This window comes from Ictalurus furcatus, chromosome 1 (genome assembly GCF_023375685.1).
Source record: "Ictalurus furcatus strain D&B chromosome 1, Billie_1.0, whole genome shotgun sequence".
In the NCBI taxonomy this organism is placed as follows: Eukaryota; Metazoa; Chordata; class Actinopteri; order Siluriformes; family Ictaluridae; genus Ictalurus; species Ictalurus furcatus.
This window is the reverse complement of record NC_071255.1, coordinates 32,821,674-32,845,289: the sequence shown is the minus strand read 5'-3', so window position 1 is coordinate 32,845,289 and position 23,616 is coordinate 32,821,674. Positions and strand designations below refer to the sequence as shown.

Below are 23,616 nucleotides of genomic sequence, written 5' to 3'. Positions count from 1 at the left end.
AGGCACATGCACAGTCACGACCTCAAGTGATGCAGGCTTAATGATTAATTATTGACTTTTATTAATTGAAAAAAAAAATGCTTATTTTACAGTATTTAAAACTTTCGTATTATTATTTAGTTGAAAAAAAACAAACATTTAAATTAAGTACAAGTGAAATTTAAAAAGGTCCATTAGTTCCCGATTAGTCTCACTGTAGTTTCTAGATAATTCATAGTAATTACTGAATAATTGGAATAATGTAGTAATATGCCGAGACTTTAAAGGGTTAATGTGTTAAAACTCTCAGGCGGTGTTTCTCGAGTAGTTGCTAAGAGCGTCAAAACGAAAATACATTACGTCATTTACCAGTTTCTGTTTCTGTGTGACACTATCTGTTGTAATGAAATAATAGGGTCATTCCCAGAATTCCCCTCTGTTATTCAGGCTCAGACAAGCTTTCCCACTTCCTCCTTCAGACTCCATGTGCTTAGTCACAGCTCTAAAAACACCCAAGCACTAAAAACACTTCCAGAGAAGTCTGCTTCTCACATAGAGAAATGGCTTTCCTGTTTGATAGGCTGGCTGTGTGATGATGTGTCATCATATTTATTATTATCTCCTCGATATTTTCTCCTATTTGCGTCACTGTAGCTACAGTATATTAGGAATAAAACACAGTGGGAAGTTCTGTTATAGGAGAATAATCAGTGATGTTGTTGTGTGATGCGTATTTACTGTTACCACTCTGAAGTTGATTGTTTTCCTATAACAGCACTTCCTGGAGCATTTTTGAAAAATAAATAAATAAATAAATAATTCATCTTAATGATACTCACAGCAATTTGCCAACAATTACAATTTCTATTTTACTTATGTCTGACACATCATACTTTTTAAATCTGTTTATAGTTACATTTAATGTTGCGGAAGCTCCACAAAGCAAGGTAGTTTCTGTTATCACGGCTATACAGTCATTCTTTCACCAGCCTTTTTTTTTTTCTTTTCTTCTTTCTTGAATGCTTAATGACTGTTACAAAGCGCTGGCACTGGAGACTCCTTCCATAGATGTTTAATATCTCTTTACAGATCATCTTTATCAATGATTAGATGTTTTTCTTTGTTAAATAACAACACTTTATTAAAAAAAAATATAGTGAAAAAAAAAAGCTAGAAATCTGTTTATATGAAGTGTCCACCATATGTAAGTCCCTGTGTAAGTTTGTTACTATAGAAACAATAACATATGAGAACGAGCGCATTTCACAGTGCCTTGGTATTAAAAAACAGACATTATTACAATAAAAAAAAGAATCAAAGTTTATTACTTTCCATCTCTTATTATTATATTCAGTATTGTAAAGGATGGACACTGTGTTGTTGTTGTTGTTGTTTTTTTTCTTTTTTTGTTATACAGTAAATGTATACTCTACCTCTGTCTTTCGTTCACTCTCTGTTCCTCTCACTCTCAATCTCTTTCTCACTCTCTCCCTCCATCTTCCCCGTCTCTCTCTCTCTATGTGTCTCTTTCTGCCTATGTCTCGCTATGTTTCTTTCTCTCTTCTCTGTCTGTCCTTCGTTCTCCCTCTGCCTGTCCCTTCTCTGTCTCTTTCTATTTCTCTCTGTCCTTTTCTGCCTATTTTACTCTGTATCTCTCTATGTGTCTTTCTCTCTGTTTCTCTACCTCCCTCTCTCTCTCTCTCGTTCCCTCTCTGTCTCTGTCACTCTCTCTTTCTGTCCCCCCTTTGTGTCTCTCACTGATTCTCTCCCTGTTTCTTTCTCTCTGTCTCTCTCCTGCTTTTCTCTGTTTATCTGCATCTCAGCCCCCCTCACTCTGTCTCTCTCCCTCTTTGTCTCTCTACCCCCACTCTCTGTCTCTCTCTGATTCTCTCTCTGTCTCTATCTCTAACTCGGTCTCTCTCACTCCTTTTTTTTCCCTCACCACACAAACCCAGGCAGAGGGGAAAGAAGGATACAGTATGCAAATAGGAAGTGTTTAAGTATGAGAACGAAGCCCAGAGCCAGACTCAGGGCCGGGAGGGAGGGCGAGGGTTCAGGGGCGCAAGGGGAAGGGAGGGAGGCTGAGTGACAGTGATGGGGTCCCGGTTTTTTGGAGCAACAAAAAGAAGTGCCTGAATTAAAGCAGCAATGAGTGGGAAAATAAGATCTCACACTATCCTATCTCTCTCGCTCTCTCTCTCCCTCTTGCTCTCTGTCTCAGTCTGGAATTTGGTGTCAGTACAAGCCACATAAATTAAACAGCACTTAAGCAGCGTTTAAGGATAATGTGTTGTGTACTTGTTAGCAGCCAGTGGAAACAGTAAAGAATGTGAAGTATGCACGACTGCATTCACATGCTGTTTAATGGCGATCTGCTCAAGACATCATGAGAAAGCTTTACTGTATGGCCTCGGCCATTTCGCCTGGGAAAGTCACCCCGGGGTCGTTTTAGGGTTTTATCCCCAAAGCCAAGCTGCTTCCTATTTTGTTTGATGAGGAATGTCATGCTCTAAACTACATGGTATTATTACCAGCTGTGTTTCTCTGTGATTTGATGATAGTGCCAGACTGCTGTTGGTTTTACATTTGACACCCAGGCAGAACCAAACTGCTAGTCAAGTGAGCCTTAATATTGCGAGTCTCAGTTTTGCTGGTAATTGCTTGGTTTTTGTTCAAGTCAATAGTAAATAGTTAGAGATATTCGCTATAGGTAGTAATTCTGTTTTTATTCTCAGCAGAGGTTAGTGTTTGAGTAATCATATCTAGCTTATTTTTAGGGAATATAAATTTGAGTGCAAAAGTTTGCATCTGTCATTGTTTCTGTATAAATAAATAAATTAACTAACGAATTAATAAACAAACAAGGGACTAAGTCACGGTGGCTTAGTGGTTAGCACATTTAACTGAACTTCTGGGGTTGGGGGAGTTCGCATGTTCTCCTCGTGCTTCTGGGCTTTCCTCCGGGTACTCCAGATTCCTCCCCCAAAACAAAGACGTGTTGTAGGCTGATTGGCCTTTCCAACATGTCCGTAGTGTGAGAATGTGTGTGATCGTACCCTGTGATGGGCTGGTACCCCATTCAGGGTGTCCCCCACCTTGTGCCCCGAGTCCCCTGGGATAGGCTACAGGCTCCCAGCGACCCTGTGTAGGATAAGGGGCATGGAAAATGGATGGATGGATGGATGGATAAATAATGATAATGAGTCTTTATTGGTCACATATACATATGCACAGTGGAATTCTATTCTTCGCATACCCCAGCATGTTAGGAAACTGGGGTCAGAGCGCAGGGTCAGCCATGATACAGCGCCCCTGGAGCAGAGAGGGTTAAGGGCCTTGCTCAAGGGCCCAACAGTGGCAGCTTGGCAGTGCTGGAGCTTGAACCCCCGACCTTCCAATCAGTAACCCAGAGTCTCAACCACTAAGCCACCACTGCATAAGGCAAAGCATAAGGCAAAATCAATCGAATCAAATCAAAATAAATCCGCATGTCTCATATACCAAGACTACAATAAAGCATTAGCCAAAATCAAAAGTAAAATAAAATATAATAATCTGGACATATCCTGCAACAGAACATCAATGAAGCATAAAATCAAAAGAAATCAAAAATCACATTTAAGAGAAAAAACGTTTGACAAGAACCAATACACCAGTACACTAGTATGAAGAAAGATAGATGCACGCATGAAATTTTCAGACATAAGTTTATGTCTTTTTCACTATAAACATACACAAAATGTTATGTTCATATAAAAGTTTATTTGTCTTCTTCATGTTGTCCTAAGGGTATACAAACTTTTGCACTCTGGAATTTTTGTGGAGAAAAAAAAAAAAAACTTCACATCTTTTAGCATCTTGCCACTTAGTAAACAAATGTACTCGAAGATTTGTTTTTATTCCCAGCGTTTGGAAGCTGGCAGGTTTATTTATTTATGCTACAGCCCTGCAGTTCCCCTTAGATTCTGGAGATCTTAGTAAGAGTGGGATTTAATTAACGTGTGTTATGCTAACATACTGCCTCAGGCCTGTCAGGCTTCTCAGCACTTCTATGCTCTTATGAAACATGACACAACGATTTCATTTTGTGTGTCCCTCCAATAATGTGGCTGTAAATTACACAGCCATTTTGCACATAATCTGTTGCAGGACATGCAAGAGGTGTAAAATGTGACAGGGGTCAGTGCATCCTGCACACACCATAAATTATCCTCGCCTCAGAGGGGCAGGTTTAATCACAGGTATCCTGACACGACTGAGTGACCTCATGTGACCTTTGCGTGATTAAAATGCAGAAAAATGGAATGTTGCTGTTCACGTGCGCTGATTTGATCTGGCACTTTTCCCCTGTGAACTCACCTTCCTACAGTCAGTCAGAGTGCGGCGGCACACAGCGACAGGGTTTCTGCTGCTTTAAAGAATTATTTCATATCGTTTTGAGTAAAAATGGCTGCCTGGAAATGCAATGGCAGCGTTCCTGGATCTTAGAGTCCAAGATAATCACCTCTGACTCGCTAGGTTTTCGGTCTTTGTGTTTTCGTTTACTGCCAAATCACAGGCTTACTATGACCGAAAGCAAACAAGAGTTTCCCTTCAGATTTGTTTCCACTTATTGTCCATGTGACGCTGCTTACGAGGAAGCATTTGATATTAATTACAAGGAAGCTCTGGATGTAAACATGGTACGCTCCCAATCCCAGTCCATCTCCAGCTGGTGTATTTAAGGGTGATATTCCCTAAACGTTAACCACAAATAGCGCTCTCGCTTTTCCTGGCACATTTTCTCGAAACATTCTCAAGTCCTTAAAGGTTGTTTGGTTCCCAGTAAAAGAGAAAAAAAAAAAAAAATAGAAAGGGAAAAAGAAAGCTGCTGCAATTAGCTCCGATGTCACTCCGTGCCTCAGAAAGCTTTTAACATTGTTAAGTGCTGTTTATGAAAGATTAAACATTAGCATGACGGAGACGACCTCGTGGTGTCTTTTTAAGTTTTACGACCCGCACCCTTGCCCCGTGGGCTCAACAGTGAAAGCAAACAATAGCTACAGTTAATAAAGCATCTTTCAGTGGCACTCTGGAGTAATCTTGGCTTAAGATAGCGTGGCAGATGAAAATGGGAAGAATATGTCCTGTTACTTCTCCGACGTCATCCCTGGTCTGTTTATGTCAAAGCGGATTTAGGGTGAATCTTCTTTAAGAGGTGATGCCGCTCCGTTTTTTTCTGAACTAGTACATTTGGATCGTAAAAGATCAAATTAAAAAAAAAAAAAAAAAAACAGTTATGTTGCCCTCTAAATTTACTGTTAAGGTTTTTGTGTGATTTTTGTAGAGGCTTTTTCAGAGAGAAAGTGAGTGAGAGAGAGAGAGAGAGAATGCTTGAAAGGTGAGTGGTTGAAGAAGTAATGGTCCTCAACCTCTTTTGTGTCAACACTGTACCAACACTTTACAGAACTAGCATTTTATTCACACACACACACACACACACACACACACACACACACAATTACTAATCTTATTCATATTGCTCAGGCCAAGCCATTAAAAAAATTAATTTGACTGTATGGAAAAAAAAAAAGTATAGACATGGTTCTACAACTTATTGGAGGGCAGCTTTTTTTTTTTTTTTTTTTTTTTAATAAATAATAGCTACACCATGTGACCCTCATTACATCATGCTTGCCTTTCAAAGTGAAGGACCCTAGGTGGCCTGATGATCCTCCACGTCACGACAGAACCACGATTACATAAGTAACCTTTCATTTAAGACCGCCAGGGTGGTTTTCTTCAAACAGGACAAGTGGAAGCCGTATGTAGAAGTGTAGACGTCATGAAGGATTGTAACACGTCCCCATGGCCAATTAACTGCTTCTGTGGGCGACACTCATTTCAGAGTCCCGAAGGTAGCTATAACACGCGATCGATAGTTTGATTGCTGTCTTTGCTTTTTGGTCATTCATTTAAAACTGAACAGAGCTGTGTAGGATATATAAGGAATAAAACACAATGAAGCAATGAAGGGCTGCTGTTACCCCAAAGTTGATTATTATCCTATACAGCACAAAGTACACTGTATTATTCCTCTTATTCTACTGCAATTCGTCAATGTTCATGACCATCTTTCATCTATAAAAGAATGCTACGTTATGTATTTTTAAACCATTTATTACATATGTATTACATATGTTGGAAAATAACGTTAGTTCCTGTTATCACTTACATTACAGCAGCTGTAAACAGTCGCTCCTTCACCCTCTGTCTCTATTTTTTTGATTACACTTTCTTGACGTTAATAAGACAAATAAATGCTACTTGTCATGTTACAGAGAAACCACAAAGTGCCGTAAAACTCATTGTTACAAAGCGCTAACACTGGAGACTCCTTGCATAAATGTAAAATAAACATCTCCTTATGAAAAGCTTCACCATGCCAACGATTATACGGTTTTCTGTATTAAACAAACACGTTTTCTTTATGCTGGCACCATACACGTACCTGTTTAAGTTATTGCTATAGAAACGTTAACACATCAGAACTAGCTGTAACTGTAACTACAGTCACAGCCGCTGTAATAGAAAATTACTCAACACCTTCTGACCAATCAGAATCAAGAGTTCAAAAAATGTTCATTGCCATTACTATTATTATTATTTTTTTTAACTAAGGAAGCATGCAAAATCTGTGCCTACTTGGTTTAAGTGTTTTCTTATGGTTGGATGAAGAACATTCGTCCACATTAAAACAGAAATGTGGACAAATTTTTTTGATATAAAATAGTGTTTTCATGGACATGATCTTAGTCAGCAGGACGGCGTGACCACAAATGTCTTCTCTCATTGCCTGTAAGTGTTCACACAGCTGGTAAAAGGAATAGGAAATATTTATTAATATCCTCTTCCATTATTTCCATGACTCCTGCTGCATTAGAGGTCAGGAATTAACCAAAAAGCAGCCTGGTCAAACACGGCGTTAACCATGCGTGTGAAAACATGCAGGAACCACTACTTCTATCATTTACAAGATTATTTTCTCTCTTAAAGCTGAAATGCATCACTGTCTGCCATTACAAGGATTAAAAGTGGTTTCTAAATCATTGCCCGAGCTGTTAAAAACATAGATTTGACAGATATAACGAAGAGCAGAGGGAAGGTTAATGGAATGACTACGGCAGAAGGCGTAAATTATTACAGACCATGCAAACAAATTTGAGTGTAGTGTAAAAGAAGGTAAAATAAATAAATAAATAAATGTTCAGAAAGAGTGAAATTAGAATACAAATGATTAAGATTTCCTCTCATTCTCCACTTTTTCACCGGCTAGGACGAGTTGAGATACAGGCTCGAGTTGTCATGGTGATTAATGCAGCTGCGTTAGCGCTGAGGATTTCTGAAAGCATTTCAATTCTGCATGCAAACTAATAGAGGCCCATTCTCTCTGCAGGTGCTGATGGTACACTCTTGAAGATTGGGAATCCTGCTGGCTTTTAAGAGACACAGATCTGGATGGATATCTGAATGCAGCCCATTTAGTTCTGTTCATCAGTTTGCATGGAGTACAAGAACACACCCTCGGTGTTATATAGTATAATGCATGGTTTGGACAAACCTGAGACTGAATGTACGATCATTTCTATTTTAGGAAGAAAACAAACAACCAGGAGTTGCTTTAACAGCTGCATATCTGGGGGGTTTTTTTTGGCTTTTTTGACAGACGTCACAGACTTACACACTTACATTATCAGGTAGTGTGTAGGTTTGCATAAAGGTATCATAGAGCCAAAAAAACAAAGATAGACTAGCTCAGAGGTTCTCAAACTTATGCAGCCTGTTACCCAATTAACTGTAAAATAAATTCCATGGGGTTCCTCAGTACCCAGATATCCATCCATCCATCCATTTTCTGTACCACTTATCCTATACAGGGTTGCGGGGAGCCTTGATCCTATTCCAGGGAACTTGGAGAACAAGGCAGGGGACACCATGGACGGGGTGCCAACCCATCTCAGGGCACTCAGTAATGCCAAGAATTGCTCCATTACAGTGGCTCACACTGGAACATTATAAAATGTTCAGGACTGTGCAGGTCTCAGATTTGATCCATTGGAGTTAATTTGTCACTGGCACATCCCAGGACCGATTTTCATCTGCATTTTCGTCCGCACAGCCTACTACAGCCTACCATGCATACTACAGCCTACCGCACAGCCTAATACAGCCTACCATGCATGTCTTTGGACTGGGGGAGGAAACCGGAGTACCCGGAGGAAACCCCTGAAGCACAGGGAGAACATGCAAGCTCTATGCACACAGAGCAGAGGTGGGATTTGAACCCCCAACCCCGGTGGTGAGAGTCAAACATGCTAACCACTGACATTATTTATAACGTACGTGTTTCTACATTGTTGAGGTTTGGATTAAACCCATTTCAATTCAAGTTCGCAGTCAAACAGTTAATGATAACAACTCAATAATAAATATAATAACCTTAATAATGATGTGTTTTAGATTTTCACCAATGGGGCAAAATATTAAAAGAAAATCATGGACCCCTTGGCTATGCTTCAAAACCTCAATTTTAGAATCAATAGATTAGAAGATTGTAGATTGTAGAAGATGGTTGTTGGTAACAAACGAGCTGGTTTGAGTATTACGGAAACTGTTGATCATCTGGGATTTTCACACAGAGCAGTCTCTAGAGTTTACACAGAATGGTGCGAAAAACAAAAAAACATCCAGTGACTAGCAGTTCTGTGGCTATGTTGATGATGAACATCAGAGGAGAATGGCCAGAATGCTTCAAGTGTACAGGAAGGCTACAGTAACTGGATGAGCTGAAAAGCATCTTAGAAAAATGGCGAACCTTGAGGCTACAACAGCAGAAGACCATATCTGGTTCCATTCCTGTCAGCCAAAAACAGGAATCCAAGGCTACAGTGGTAACAGACTCACCAAAGCAAGCCATTTACTATATGTTTTTTGTTGTTGTTGTTGTTGTTGCTTTTTGCACCATTCTGTGTTAAACTCTAGAGACCATTGTCTGTGAAAAGCCCAGGAGATCAGCCGTTTCGGAAACCACCCCATCTGACACCAACAACCATGCCACGGTCAAAGATACACAACTTTAAGGTGAACATTACCTGACACTCATGACCAGCATGATTTTATGCATTGCGCTGCTGCTGCATGATTGGCTGATTAGATAACCGCATGAATGAGCAGGTGTACAGATGTTCCTATTAAAGTGGAAGGTGTGATCGTAGATCAGCTCTACCTAGATATAGTCTATTCAAGCGAACTGGTGTTTTTATTAAGATCCTATTGTTAAAATTGCCAGTTCCTGTATGCGAAAACTGAAGAAATGTTTTCCTCCGAATGGATCACAGGGTCTAGTGGTGCAGTTTTGACAGGATGTTAATTCTCGTACAGTGTGTTTGGGTGAGCAGTGGGCACCCTGCTGTGTCTTACACAATTAGCTGATGCGATAGTCGTTACATAACTATTGTAGCACGATAATCAATGCCAGCTCAGTGGGGACAAACATTCCACTTTACCTTTTGAAGACTGTGGGATTTTATAATCAGAGCGATTTCTTCCTTCAGCTCAGATATCAGGAGTATACTGCTACACCAGTGACTCACGGTAACCATCAGATTTGCTTTACTCACAGATTACATTGTTATATTGTCTGTCTTTAAGGATGACTCATGCAGCCTGCTAATGCACGGGGTTAACATTTTAAATTAATAATATGTTTTTAGAGTCAAGTTTTATGTGAAATCCTGTCTGAGTACACAACACATTCTCACACCTACACACGTTTACAGGTATCTTTAACGGAATTTGTTTTATTTATTTTTGTATTACTCTTAATATGTCTCACTTGTGGCCATCATAGATATATTAGAGAATGTGCAGTTTATTTGTTTGTTTGTTTATACAGTATGTGCTGCGTTTGTTGTTGTTTTTTTATTAACAAAATTAAATTAATCTATTTTACCTTTGACCACAATAGACATAAGTGATGTATTTGGGATTTAGTCCTTAATATATATCACTTGTGGCCATTATACTATAGAATTTATCGGGGTTTTCTTTGTTTTTGTTTGTAATTAATCAAATTAAATTGAATGTATAGTGCTATTTATTTATTTATTTATTTATTTATATATTTAATCCTTAATATGCATCACGTGTGGCCATCATCATACACATCAGAATACATACTTTTATTGCTCTTAATATGTTTTACTTGCGCCATCATAGATATACTCGAAAATGCATTGTCGTTGCTGTTGTTGTTATTGTTTTATATAGGGCTGAAAAAAAGTACAAAATTGCCAACCTCCAGCTCCCACAAGGTCAACAGACAAAAGACATCATGGGGCAAATGTGTCTTGCTCTCTGGACTCAATTATGTCCCAAGGTCAGCTTAAACAATGTCACAAAAGAGCGGTCAAAAAGGACACTTTGGCCATCAAGGTTTGCTCTTTCCAACTGAAAGGCTAGGGACTCGTCTGTAATTCTCATGTTTGCCTGCAGCACAAGGGAAAACAGCTCTCTGACAGTCCTGTCTCCATATACAAATGAGCCATTAAAGCCTTTTTTGGTTTGTTGTGATGGAAATTAATCTGTTTTAAAAGGGAAAGTGCACTGCTTCAGCCTGCATTTCTGGGCTCAGAAGTGTCTAATCACCCAAGACGCTTTTCTGCCAATTGCTCTGATCTTTTCTTCCCCCTGCTATTATTATGTTTTTCCCTTTTTTTCAATGTTCATTAGCACTAATCGCAACATGCTAATTGAGTGAAGCATCCACTTTGGAAACTTGATAACCCTTTTAAAAATATTTGTTTTAAATGAATGGATGGGACGTAGTCACAAACATGGAAGGTAATGATGATGATTATGATACTTATCCCGAGTTCTAGGTCATGAATGCATTATGGCATGATGGTAATGTGGTAACATTATACATAACTACTCTCTTCCTATTTACAGAAATCGGATACATAAATCAGCATCAAGACCTCTTTGAGTTCTGAGGTTTGGACATATTACAATTTCAGCTCAGCATCCAATGAAGTGATGCTTAAGAATGTAGACTGTAGAGACAGATTTGCTCCATCCACCCATCCATCAATCAATCAATCCATCCATCCATCAATCCATCAATCCATTTTCCATACCTCTTATCATACACAGGGTCATGGGGGAGCCTGGATCTTATCCCACTGAACAAGTGGCACAAGGCAGGGGACACCCTGGACAAGGTGCCAACCCATCACATCACATCACATCAGCCGACAACACGTCTTTGTATTGGGGAAGGAATCTGGAGTACTCATAGGAAACCTCTATTAATCCATGTGCAACTAAAAGGTATAAATGAGTTACTATTCAACAAATAAAGTATTTTAATATGTAATCACTACTTTTTCCTTCCACTTGACAAGGTCAATCCAGACTTCTCTATTCCCAGCCACAGATTCTAACTCATTCTGGGAGTATGTTTCCAAGCCAAATGTGAGGTATAATCTCTCCAATGGGTTCTGGGTCTGCCCCAGGGTCTCCGTCCTGTGGGACATGCCTGATACAGCTCTAGCAGGTGCCAGCTCTTGATCCGGCTCTTGTAAAATGGCCAAGCCACATCAATTGGCTCCTCTCAGTTCAGCATCAACCATGCAGAGAATCCTTCTTTCCTCCACCTGTACTCACAGCATTTTTCTTTCAATTACTACCCACAGCCCGTGACCACAGGTGAGGATAAAGACGTAGACTGACCAGTAAACAGAGAGCTTTGTTTGCAAACTGAGCTCCTTCACAGCCACAGACCTGTACAGAGACTGAAACTCTGCTGCCGCTGACCCAATCTTTTGGTCAATCTTACACTCTCTTATGTATAAGAATACAGTATTTTACTTTCAGAGCTTTCCACTCAACACCTTTTATTAACACCATCATTGGATTCAAGTTGACATTATTTATAGGCTGACTTAAGTTATTGAGGTTTGGATTAAACCATTTAATTCACAAGTGACAATTCAAAAAGGCTAATAACTATACAAAATCAGTAATAAATTTAATAACTTTGATAACAGTGGGTTATGATTTCCAAAATTATTATTATTATTATTATTATTATTATTATTATTATTGTTTTATTTATTTATTTATTTATTCCCTACCCATCACAGGGCACAATCACACACACACACACACACACACACACACACACACACACACACACACACACACACACACACACACACACACATTCACACACCCATTTGCACACTACAGCCAATTTGTAAATGAAAATCGACCTATAATGCACTAGGGGAGGAAACCGGAGTACCCAGAGGAAACCCCAAAAACAGGGGGAGAACATGCAAACTCCATGCACAGATTTGAAAGGTGCTACCTTGTAAGTCACCATGCCCCCCATTAGCAATATCATGTATGAGAAAAGAATCAGAATATTTTTTGGTAAAACTGACTAGAGAAAGTTCAGGGTTTGACCAATTCTTCCATTAAATTCATCTTCAATTTGTGCTGTATCCAGGTGAGGGTCGCAGTGGATCCAGAGTCTATCCCAGGAACACAGGCTGTAATGTTGTTTATTTCAGAAACTTCTGATCCCCTGGGTGTAAGCCAAAATTGAAACACTTAGGGGCAATTTTGCATAGCTAATCCACATATGAGTATGTTTTTGGGAGATGTAAGGAAAGTGGAGAACCTGGAGGAAACCCTCACAGGGAGAACATATGAAACTCCACACAGGCAGTAACCTGAGATAATTAGGGTAATCTCTTGGGGGCAGAAACAGACGTATTGAAAACTTGTTTTAGTCAACATTTCCATTTTATCAGTGTTTAGAACTTTAGATCTCCTAAATCCCATTTTAACTCCCGAACATGACACCATTTGAACACAGCATTACATTCATTCCATTACTTGGCAATTTGCATAAACAGACCTCTCATTTTTTTTCCTTTTTTTTTTTTTAAATATTCCCTCTACTTAAACACTGATACTTCAAACACAGAGCGTTTTCTCCCTCCTGCCATCGCCCTCTGGCAAAGACATGCTTTGATGCCATGACATTGACTCTAATTTTGACGTATTCTATGCTGCTGCTCACCTTTGGACTTATCAAGCAAATACATGGCACCAAATACGATAAGACTTGGTGAGCTGCTTTCTTTGTTCGACATGCAAAGGTCATCGCTACAGTTTGGATGGTGCAGGGGGATCTGCCCGAATCCCACATTTTGGCTCTGAATTACGATGAGGTGAAAAGGCGTCGTGACCTATCGTTATTAATGTATCTCTCGTGCGTTAGGTTAAGAGGTACGTCATGTGGTTTAAGACTTTAACGTGATTTATCAGCAAAAGGGTAATCCAGGATTTTAAGGATTCCCAAGATAAATATGGGAAAATGGGTGACTTGCACTAAAAATATGCAAAGTGAAGCTGGTTTTTTTCTTTCTTTCTTTTTTTGCTGCAACTTTCTTGTGATCCAAATTTTATCACCATTAGTAATAATCACAGGAGACACAGTCAAGAGTTGTAAAATTTAATACCACCTCTATCTAGTTGGAATTCTCTAGTGCTTAATGACTCATTCGGGCCCTTCTTGACCTTTAAGGGCTTGATATATCTACGCAACTATCTGGTGCTGCATAACAATGCCTGAGATACCAGAACCTCGCAGATAGAGGAGTGTAAGATGAACGCTATGTGTTTCTGTGTGGTGTTTATTAATACAGTACCAAGAAACACCAAAAATGCATTTCTGGTTCGAGGAATAAGCAATAACTGATTACCATTTTCACATATTAGGTATTCTACGGTTTAATTATAATATCCTGACTCTAAGAAAACAAATTTTGCATGCACCATCCAATTCATATGACCTACATTTTAATAATTATCCACAAAGCCCTTTTGATTAACGTTCAATGGGGAACATTATCTTATTTGTATCAAATAATCATCTAACAGCCATGTAAATACATGATGCTAATTAAGTGCCAAGGGCAGCCCCTGATGCTGATGGGTAATTTGGGTAGCTTTGATCATGAGTGGTCTCCGTGTTGACTGCAGGGAGAACCAGAAAGCAGAAGACTGAAGGTTTTTTATATATATATATATATATATATATATATATATATATATATATATATATATATATATATATATATATATATATATTTTATATATATATAATGTTTAGGGACGGAGCCAATCCTTGTAAACACATTCCTGTGCTAACTCTAGCGAAGAGATTGTTGGGTCAGGTTTCCTCTTTTAGACGCTGGATTGTCAGAAGGTGCAATTTGCCGTCTATTCCAGCGAAGTGGGAAAGCACATTTTGTGTTTTGACAAGGCTGCGGAAGACCTCATCCGCGTTTTACACACACAGGCGGTGACCAAGCTTTGCAGGTAAATATTTGTGCCAAAACTAAAGTAAACTGGAGCCAGTGTGCGGGAAATTTTTAAGCTACTGCACTTTCACTTAAAAAAAAAATATTGTTCATATATAAAGCTGCCAATAGATGGAAAAAAGTTAATTTTACCACAAGTGCTCAGTCAGCATATATCAGTGGATGAGACGGCTATTTGTTTTTCCAGAGGCGCATCAAACAACAGCAAGAAAGGAGCAAAGTGACGCTGATGTCATGTGATTGCTACTTAATCGTTGGTGGCTCTTCCATTTTTTTAAATTTTTTTTTTATTGACTAAAGAAACCACAGCCCTGCCTTCGTTTTCTACTGGCTCAAGTCCAAGACTAGTCAAAATTCACGTAGGTAAAGTAGACGCAAAGCAAAAGTAACTGTTTCCTGAGGTAAATGCGTCTTTCATGTCACACGTCCTTTCCCCTTCAGTGAATCGACTTTTATTCTGGGTCGAATTTTATTTGTTTGACTGCAGCTTTAGCTAAAAAACAACAAACAAACAAACAAACAAACAAAAAAACCCCAGCAAAGCTGTTTCTTCCATATCATTGTTGCAAGATGTCAGAAATAATAAATGCTACATAAATCCGAAACCGTGGATGCCGGCACTTCTGCATGTCTTCTGAAAGGAATTGAAACAAAACAAGAAGCAAATGATGTCTGATAAGAATTTCTTATTATTCCAATAAAAAATACATTCATACAGAAATAGAACAATTTTGCAAAACAATTTCAAATAAAATTTATATAAAGAAGGAACAAATAAAAATCTTAGAAAATGCTTTTTTGTATCTCATTTGTAACTTTTATCTCTTTTCAATTTTGTACAAATATTCAAGAAATAGACAACAGGAGAAGGAGTGAGAGGAAAAGTGTGATAGAAAGCGTTGGTTATAGTTACAAGCAAAAAATGGGATGCTTGATTAAGGCTCGATTACCACTTGAATGCTGCTGGCCACTCTTTCCAAAAGAGGATGTACTGTTCTTTTTGCCTGCTAAAGCCTTGCTGATTGGATTTTATAGCCAAGCTTCTTCATGCTGTTCCTCTGCAGTGATCTGATCTTAAATTCATGTGCCCCTGCTGCTCAATTCCAGTAAGTCCCTGATATATACACAGTATTACCGTCTGTTGAGCTTTGTCAGGTTTTCTTTCTTTTTTTTTTTTCACATTACAGGAATGCATGATATTCAGGTATTCGGATTGTAATTGATTGTAATCCTTGGTAGAGATTTTGATCTCACAGAAAAAGAAAAAAAAAATGCTTACAGGACATCCAGCCAGCCAGCAGAGCTGTCTGATAAACGAAAAGGCTTCAATTCAGCGTCTGTAGATTTACATTGTACGGGATGAAAAGAAGTGATTCATCTTGATCTTTCTGGATGCCCGTTCTCTGTTTCCATAATACTGTTGCCAGGCTAAAACAACGCCGTCCAGACAGGTCAATAGCGAACTGTCGTAGTCAGCAGTCTGTGGCAGAATGTGTGCCAGCAAAGCCTTTAGTAATTCATTACACTGATACGCTACAAGGCGAGGCCTGTCCTGCTAGAGCTTGTTAATTACAATAAATCATTACTCCCCCCCCCCGCGCCTCGCCCCCCCCACCCCCGTTCTCCGTCTTGGTTGCAGGGGAGACGAGTCCAGGCTTCTGAACTGCGGTGTCAAACAATGGCAAGGCAGCTGTGTAATTCTCCCATTTCCCCTCGAGCCTTGTTGGGCAAGAAGCAGCATTTCTGCAGTTACCAATGAATTTTTTTTTTTATTTTATTTATTTTAATCCATTTTAACAAGCATTCGTTACATAATACACTGTAGTAAACTGTCCATAAGTGCTTTGCTGCATTTGTTTCTACGAACATATCTGCGTTGACGTTGAAGAGTAAATCGTTGCGTTTCTCCACGTGATAGGAGCGGTCACTTTTTGAAAAAGAAAAAGGTGCATTTTCATAGGAAATGGAGCCTTAATGAAGCGAAATTCACTCATACAAGACAAGCGTGACCCCCAAGACCAATCTATTCCACAGGACAAGGTCACTTGCATAAGGCACCATTAAGGTCAACAGTGCATTAATAACAGGTAAAAATGAAGGGGGTGGGTGAGAGAGAGAGAGAGAGAGAGAGAGAGAGAGAGAGAGAGAGAGAGAGAGAGATGTACGGGGAAAAGAGAGAACTGCAGTCCTCAATGATGTGGAGACGAAAGAAGACTTGTGAATAAAATAAAACGTTAAGCAATAGTGGTTTTCCTCACGAGAAAAGAAAAAAAGCATCAATGACAGGATTTAAAGAGAAGAATCATCAATCCATTTATGTACAATATATTGTAACATTTAACCATTCGTATTTAGCTGCACTTTATTGGAATCTATTAGCAGTCCTGATAACAAAGAACAGGAAAAAAAATAAGAGTACAAACCCTAATACCATGCAACACCTGTCTATGATAGTGAAGTTATAGTTTTGTGTTTTATCTCTAAGCACACAGCTTATACAATGGACAACGAAAGAGCTTTTTTGTAGCCTGTCAATAAACAAGCTACTGAACACATTGCACATTTAGTAGCTGCACCAAACACCAAAAAAAAAAGCCACTTTCATTCATGAAGGGACTCTGTAGAGCTTCCAACTGCGGGAAGGAAGGGGGATTAGCAGGGAGGGGGTGGGTTGGTGGTTGGTAAGGGGTGCATTTAGATGTAACCAAAGTCCCATCATCCCTTTGAGAGCACAGAGCCTGGGGGAAATGGGGCGAGTCCCAGCTTCCACACTGACACTGAGCAGACACGCTTTTCTCTTCCCCCATCACAGGCTTGCAAGAAAAAAACCCCTCAAATTCTCCCACACAGTTCAGTCTGCAGCAACACACTGGTACCCCTCTCCCCAAACTCACAGACTATACACTCATCCTCACACTCTGCGAGCTCACGTTCACCCAAGACAGGCTTTTTTTCTTCTAATAAGTACCAGTGTATTGGTTGTCCAGGAGCTGTCCCAAAACAACATGCACCATATGACACACACCATCATTCATTCATTCATTTTTTGTTTGCTTTTTTTTTTTGTCATTTTGTCCTAAAGTCCTTCATTCTTCGCTTTTCTTCTACTTCGCACGTGATTTCATCCCTCTCCGTTTTCTTTTTGTCTTTTTTTTATTTTTTTTTTTGTTGTTTTTTTTTTTTTTGTGCATTTTTTTCCCCACAACCGCTCAGTAGGCCTTTCTCCCCGAGATTCCCGGAGGCACAGGGTACGGTGCAAAATGGCATGCTTTGGCTGGACACACACTCCTCCCCCCGACGAGGGCAGGGCAACCAGGAGGCTGGTCACGATACAACGAGAGCAAATCCGCACTTGCCACGACCTGCTCAGAGGTGCCTCTTCATGTGCAGGGCCAGGTGGTCTGACCTGGAGAAACACCTGGAAGATGAGAAAGAACATACGGGTCACTCGTTATGGTAGGAATATCCACAGTGGGTGGCATTTTGGTCAAAGGATCCGCAACAGGAACCATATATGTAAACAAATATGAATAAATTGCGTGTGCATTCACATCATCCTTAGTAACTGCCTGGTTAGGGTTGATTATATAGTTTATATTTTGGGAAACAGAAACATCAAATTTTATTAGAAAATATCAGACACTTACAAGCTAGAATAATACCTGGGTTTAAAAACAAACAAACAAACAAACAAACAAACAAACGGCTGAGGTTGAGGAACTGTCATAGGGCTCATATGTAATTAGGCCACACCCACTTCAGGTTTAAAATCCAGCAGACACTTGTAGCTCTAAACAGATTCAGACAGTGTTCGTGATTTACATCCCTAATATAGGCATATACAAAAATCCAGGAAGTGACTGCAGTGTGCTTCAGTAATAATAGTTATCCAAGATCACGTGCGACAACCTGAGAAGCATTTTGCTTGCACCGATGAGGAAGGACTTTTGTCCAAAATGCCCCATCGGTGGCTTTACACGGAATAGCGACGTGCCTTTTCTTGATGCAACCAGTGAAGTGGAGCAGATAATCATTCTTTTTCAAAAAGCAAGCGATGCTAAAAACGAGAGAAGCGACGCTACAAAAACAGGGATGGGGTTGTAACTCTGATCAAATACTCGGCACATTCGCTCATAAAACCCAGTCAATATCAATATTCGGGAAATACGACACTGTTGTCATTGCTCTTTGAAGCACTTAATCCGATTAGGCAATTAAGTGATGAAATCCGAGCATAATGTGACGACTGCCATCGATGAACAGATAAAAAGGAATCAATGGAGAACGGAGAATTGCGAAATCTATTGTGTTTCGCGTCGGCGCACATCAAAGGCGCAGGCAGGCTGCCGCAGAAAAGGCATACGGGACATGATAACTGTCACAATCTTGCAGAGAGAGAGAGAGAGAGAGAGAGAGAGAGAGAGAGAGAGAGAGGGAATAAAACGAGAGACGGAGCAAGAGCATACCTGTCACAGTGACTGCATTTAAATGGCTTTGCACCCGTGTGCTTCCTGAAGTGCCGGGTTAGCTCATCACTGCGTGCAAAGCGCCACTCACAGCCTTCCCACGAACACCTGTACGGCTTCTCACCTGCAAACAAAATGCACATACACCTTCAGGGAAAGACGGGCAGGAACACGGAAAAGCTTAAAAATAAATAAACTAAATAGAACTGATGCTATCATGAGCACTTAGTTATACCGCAAACACACACACACACAGGTTCAGGTTGGATTGCTTCATGACTTTGTAAATACAAACATCATTTGAATGAGCAAATGAGATCAGCAAACAGGATCGGTTTCACTCTGAACTAGCTCTTTTAAAGAGGGAGAAAAGAAACAGTGGGCCGCCCGGTTCCCCCTATTGAAACGTCTGTCCCTTTCCCATGACGAAACTCTGTTTTGGTAGAACAGGTTCCTTTCCTCCCTCCAGGCCTCTGCCCCCTCCCCTCGCCTCCCCTCGCCTCCCTCCCTCCCGAGGGCATAGCCACATTCCAAACAGATTAGGTCACCGTTTAGCCATGCAGTCATGTGAGGCAAATATGCCAGGAGAGTCAACGCTGTTGCAGCTGGGGGGTGGGGGGGGGGACGACAGAGGCTGACTGAACTTGCAACATCATTGCACAACTACTCGAGCGGAACTGATAAATATCACCCAAACGTGAAGTTTCAACCTCATTCATCACAATGACGTGTTTTGTCCGACTCACATTTTGATACAATGCGATCCACAGACCTTAAGGACAAACTTTAAAATCATCTCCCACTACTTATCTGCAAGGCTTTGACAAAAAAATAAATATTTAAATAAATAAATAAAAATCAGGTGCATTCCAACTGGAAAAACACTGGTATGAGTAATAAAGCCAAGCAAAAACAACCATGAACCCACTGGAATGCCCCTTCAACTTTTCGTCCAGTTCTGCACTCTTGATAAACTGGAAAATACCCAACAGTGGCAGCATCAAACGTATAGTAATCATCCGTTCCTAAGAAACACACACACACACACACACACACACACACACACACACACACACACACAACATAAGTGTAGCATCTTACCCGTGTGAGTCCGCTGATGTGCTTTTAAGTGTGAACTCTTCGTGTAAACTTTGCGGCAGCCGTTGAAATGGCACCTGTGCACCCTCCTCCTGCCGTCCGGAGACGCGTCACCTCCGGGCAATGCCAGCTTATCCGAGCCCTTGGCCGTTCCACTGTGCCTGGCCTTACCGGCTACGTGTAGATCAGTGTGTATGGATCCCCAGAGCTGAGGGATGGCAGGTTCCTGCAGCGCCTCCGGAGATGACGGCGGCGTGGCGATGATGGACGAGGCCAAGTGTCCCGGGCCGAGAGGGTTCGAGCTGAAGATGTGCGTCGGCGAGAGCTCCTCGGAGCTATCCGACACCTCGCTGCTGGCGTCCGAGTTCACGCTACGCGTTTCCGACATCGGGCCGTCCTGAGCGTCCTCCTCTTTGACGTGAGCGAGATCAGCGTTCGAGTTCGAGTCCATTTCACTCTTGTCACCGTCGCCGCAAGCCAAGATCAGTTTGCTCCACAGGTCCTCCTGAGGGTCGAACTTGAGCTCGGCTGCCGAGACGTACGGCTCGCTCTGCAGGTAGCGCTCCAGCTCCAGACATGTCTGACGTGAAGAAGCACAAGAGCCGGTCAGAACAAGAGAATAATCTCATCATCTGGTGGCTTAAAACGGTACAAGAAACCTGCCTCCAGTCTCTATAATCATAACTGAGCTGAATCAGCTTCATATAAACCACCTTGGCATTGCATGATTAACTCTTCTCCTACACATTAAGATATTTCTGCTTAAGCACAACACACCTAAATCCAATTATGGCCCTCATGGCATGATTGTTGCCCAAATTTAGCTTTGCTAAGTGTGCATCGTCAAGCTTCATTCTGAAAGACTAACATTTACTCTGTGGTAACAGAGGCAGAATGACTCATACACTGGTTTTAGAGTCCTTTTAAGGAAGCCGCAGCACTTCCTCCATCTCTGCTTCTGCCGAGTTTCCTCATTCAAGCTGACACGCAATGGACATCCTACTCTTACCAACACAAACTGCTGCTCCAGTACATTTAGCATCCAAAACTTTCCACTTATGGTGGTGATGTTCGGCACCAAACAAACCGCACCGAACATCTACACAGGGTTCCTCAAGGGTTCTTTGAATGACTGACATGGTAGAGCTGAGGTTGTATGAATATCGTAGAACATCACCGACTTCTCAGATTAACGGTAATCGACAAACGACACCTATATACATTACAGTGTGCATCTTTTACCTAGAAAGGTGTAAAAGATACAGGTAAGGTTTAGCACCCTTACAAAGCGACTCCTGACCATAAAGTGAATAAAATATTCCCCTCCCCCTCTCAAAAAGCAGGACTTCTATCTCGGTCAACCTGAATAATCTCGTATACAACGACTCCGAAAACAAGTTAGACCCCACTTGGAAAAAAAAAAAGAAGAAGCATTTTAGATTTGGCACAGGATCAATTTCTTGCATGTACAGACTGAACCGTTGGCTGTGTCCCAAAAACCGTATACTTCCGCACTACAGTCAAAGTAGTACGCCACCTAGGGAAGATATAACAACCAAGTGTGTGTGTGTGTGTGTGTGTGTGTGTGTGTGTTTGCATTTTGGCATGGGCACTATTCAGTGTGAAAGTATGCAGTTGGTACGCCACTTCACTCACACACACACACACACTCACTCTCTCGAACACAGTTTCTGCCTCTTCATGCTTTCTTATTTGTATTTTGATATTTACAACCAACCCCATTTGCAGAACGCACGCGCGTCCTCACTTCACTACTAACTGATCCTGTCTGCGTTATTTGTAGCATTGCTCCAACTCAAACACACACACACACACACACACCATTCTGCATTTTCCCCTTCTTCTTCTTCTAAAATGCAACAATCCTTTCTCAATGAAAACATTTTGCTATAACCTTCACAACGACAACAACAACAATAATAATAATAATAATAACAACAATAACAATAATAATAACAGAAGAAAATGATCTGCTGCTTGTTGACAGCTTGCACCATTCTGCTGTTCCTGGATCATCTTAAAGTGGTGTTGAGATTTCAAGTTCGTCATGCAATCAGAACAAGTTCAAACTAATTATAATAAAGAACATGTTTAGTATTTGTTTGTATCTATTATTATTATTATTATTATTATTATTATTATTATTATTATTATTATTATTGCGTGATAGTTGCAGTGCCAGGCGCGCGCGCACACACACACACACAGCCAGGTTGTTTAGATCACTTTTACAGAGGAAACAAAACCATTAAGGAATTTAACATGACATGCATTATTATTATTATAATTATTTTTAATGTTTTACCTGTTGCCAGTATTCTTCCAGCGACGGTAACGCTGAGAAATAGCCGGTGTCATGGACTATCTGCAGCTCCTGGAAAATGCTGCACATGGGTAGAACATCCATCGCAAATCCCGAGCGCGTGAGACACAAGCAGAAAGAGAAACAGAGCACACACACACACACACTCTCACACTCTCTAAAAAAAAAAAAAAAAAAAAAAAAAACCCACTGAAAAACTGGAGTTGGAGGAGATCTTGATTTGTATGTGACGCTGTCGCAGAGTCTGGTCCGGGCAAACAGCGCAGATCTCTCACATTGGAAGAGAGTGGATCACTGGAGGACTGAAGTGCAGTGAAGAGCCTCAGCGCGGATCTCCGCTCTCTGTCAAACTTCCCTTATTCAAACCTCGCTGCCTGCTCGCGCAAGCTCCGCCCATCCGTCATGACGGCGTGACGTTTTTTTCCCACCTCTCCACCAATCGCTTTCGGAGATCCAGCGCGGGCGCATATGATATCACCTTGGACCAATCGTGAGCAGCCTGGGAAATGAATTCATATTTTCGCCGTTGCGATTGGCTCATTCGAGTGCACGGTCGTCTTCGTTGATTGGTCGACTATTTTTAGACCTTATATAAATATATAGGGCCGCGCGCGCAACAAGCGTTTTCATTTGGTCGGTTGTGTTACAACAGGCTTGTGTTTCGCCACAGGGAGCGCAGTGCCGCTTCGCTTTTTCTGTTTTTTAAACCTCTTGTAAACATGTCAGAAGGGAATATTTAACTAATAACATAAACGTTAATCGTTTAGTCGGGCTTTTTATAGCACTTGGTAACATCCAGGCCTTAAAAAGTTGGGCTTAGAAACTTACTCAGGCATCGTTTTAAAGAGATACTGTTGATGATTTGACAACGCACTTTCGTCATGTCTATTTATTATATATATATATATATATATATATATATATATATATATATATATATATATATATATATATATAAAATGTACACACCATACAGAAAACAAAATCTCTTCAGCTCAGCATAGCAGAGCGAAGTTCCACAGGGGCAGCCAAGTTCTGCCACATCTCTTCTGACTCAACCGCGGTGACTAAAACTGGTTATTTAAGGTCAGCATTCAGAATATGCTCTTAACAGCATTGTAAAAAAAAAAAAAGGCTGTTTTTGCTAAAACTGGTTTCTGGTTTCACAAAAACAGAATGCCCAATGTCTGTGTACTTCCCATTTAGACTGAGATGAGGGCAATAAGTACCTAGGACCCCTGGGACATGGGTCTTGTGGGCTCTGGAGTAAAATCTTTACATCTTCAAGGGT

At 40.5% G+C, this 23,616-nt stretch overlaps 1 protein-coding gene across 1 annotated transcript; it reads right to left on the bottom strand.

Moving 5' to 3' along the window:
- Nucleotides 1-15,088: 15,088 nt before the first annotated feature.
- Nucleotides 15,089-22,764, bottom strand: klf6a (Kruppel-like factor 6a). Its single transcript, XM_053636414.1, has 4 exons — nucleotides 22,308-22,764; nucleotides 19,985-20,561; nucleotides 18,884-19,007; nucleotides 15,089-17,835 (listed from the first exon to the last, which is right to left on the bottom strand). Exons 1-4 carry the CDS (start codon nucleotides 22,407-22,409, stop codon nucleotides 17,784-17,786), a joined length of 855 nt encoding a protein of 284 aa, XP_053492389.1. The 5' UTR covers nucleotides 22,410-22,764; the 3' UTR covers nucleotides 15,089-17,783.
- Between the last annotated feature and the right edge of the window lie 852 nt (nucleotides 22,765-23,616).

Coding starts and splice junctions, on each gene's coding strand:
- klf6a (XM_053636414.1), bottom strand. CDS start 22,409: ATGGATGTTCTACCCATGTGCAGCATTTTCCAGGAGCTGCAGATAGTC. Junction 20,562..22,307: donor TGGAAGAATACTGGCAACAG/GTAAAACATTAA, acceptor TCTTCACGTCAG/ACATGTCTGGAGCTGGAGCG. Junction 19,008..19,984: donor ACATCAGCGGACTCACACGG/GTAAGATGCTAC, acceptor TTTTGTTTGCAG/GTGAGAAGCCGTACAGGTGT.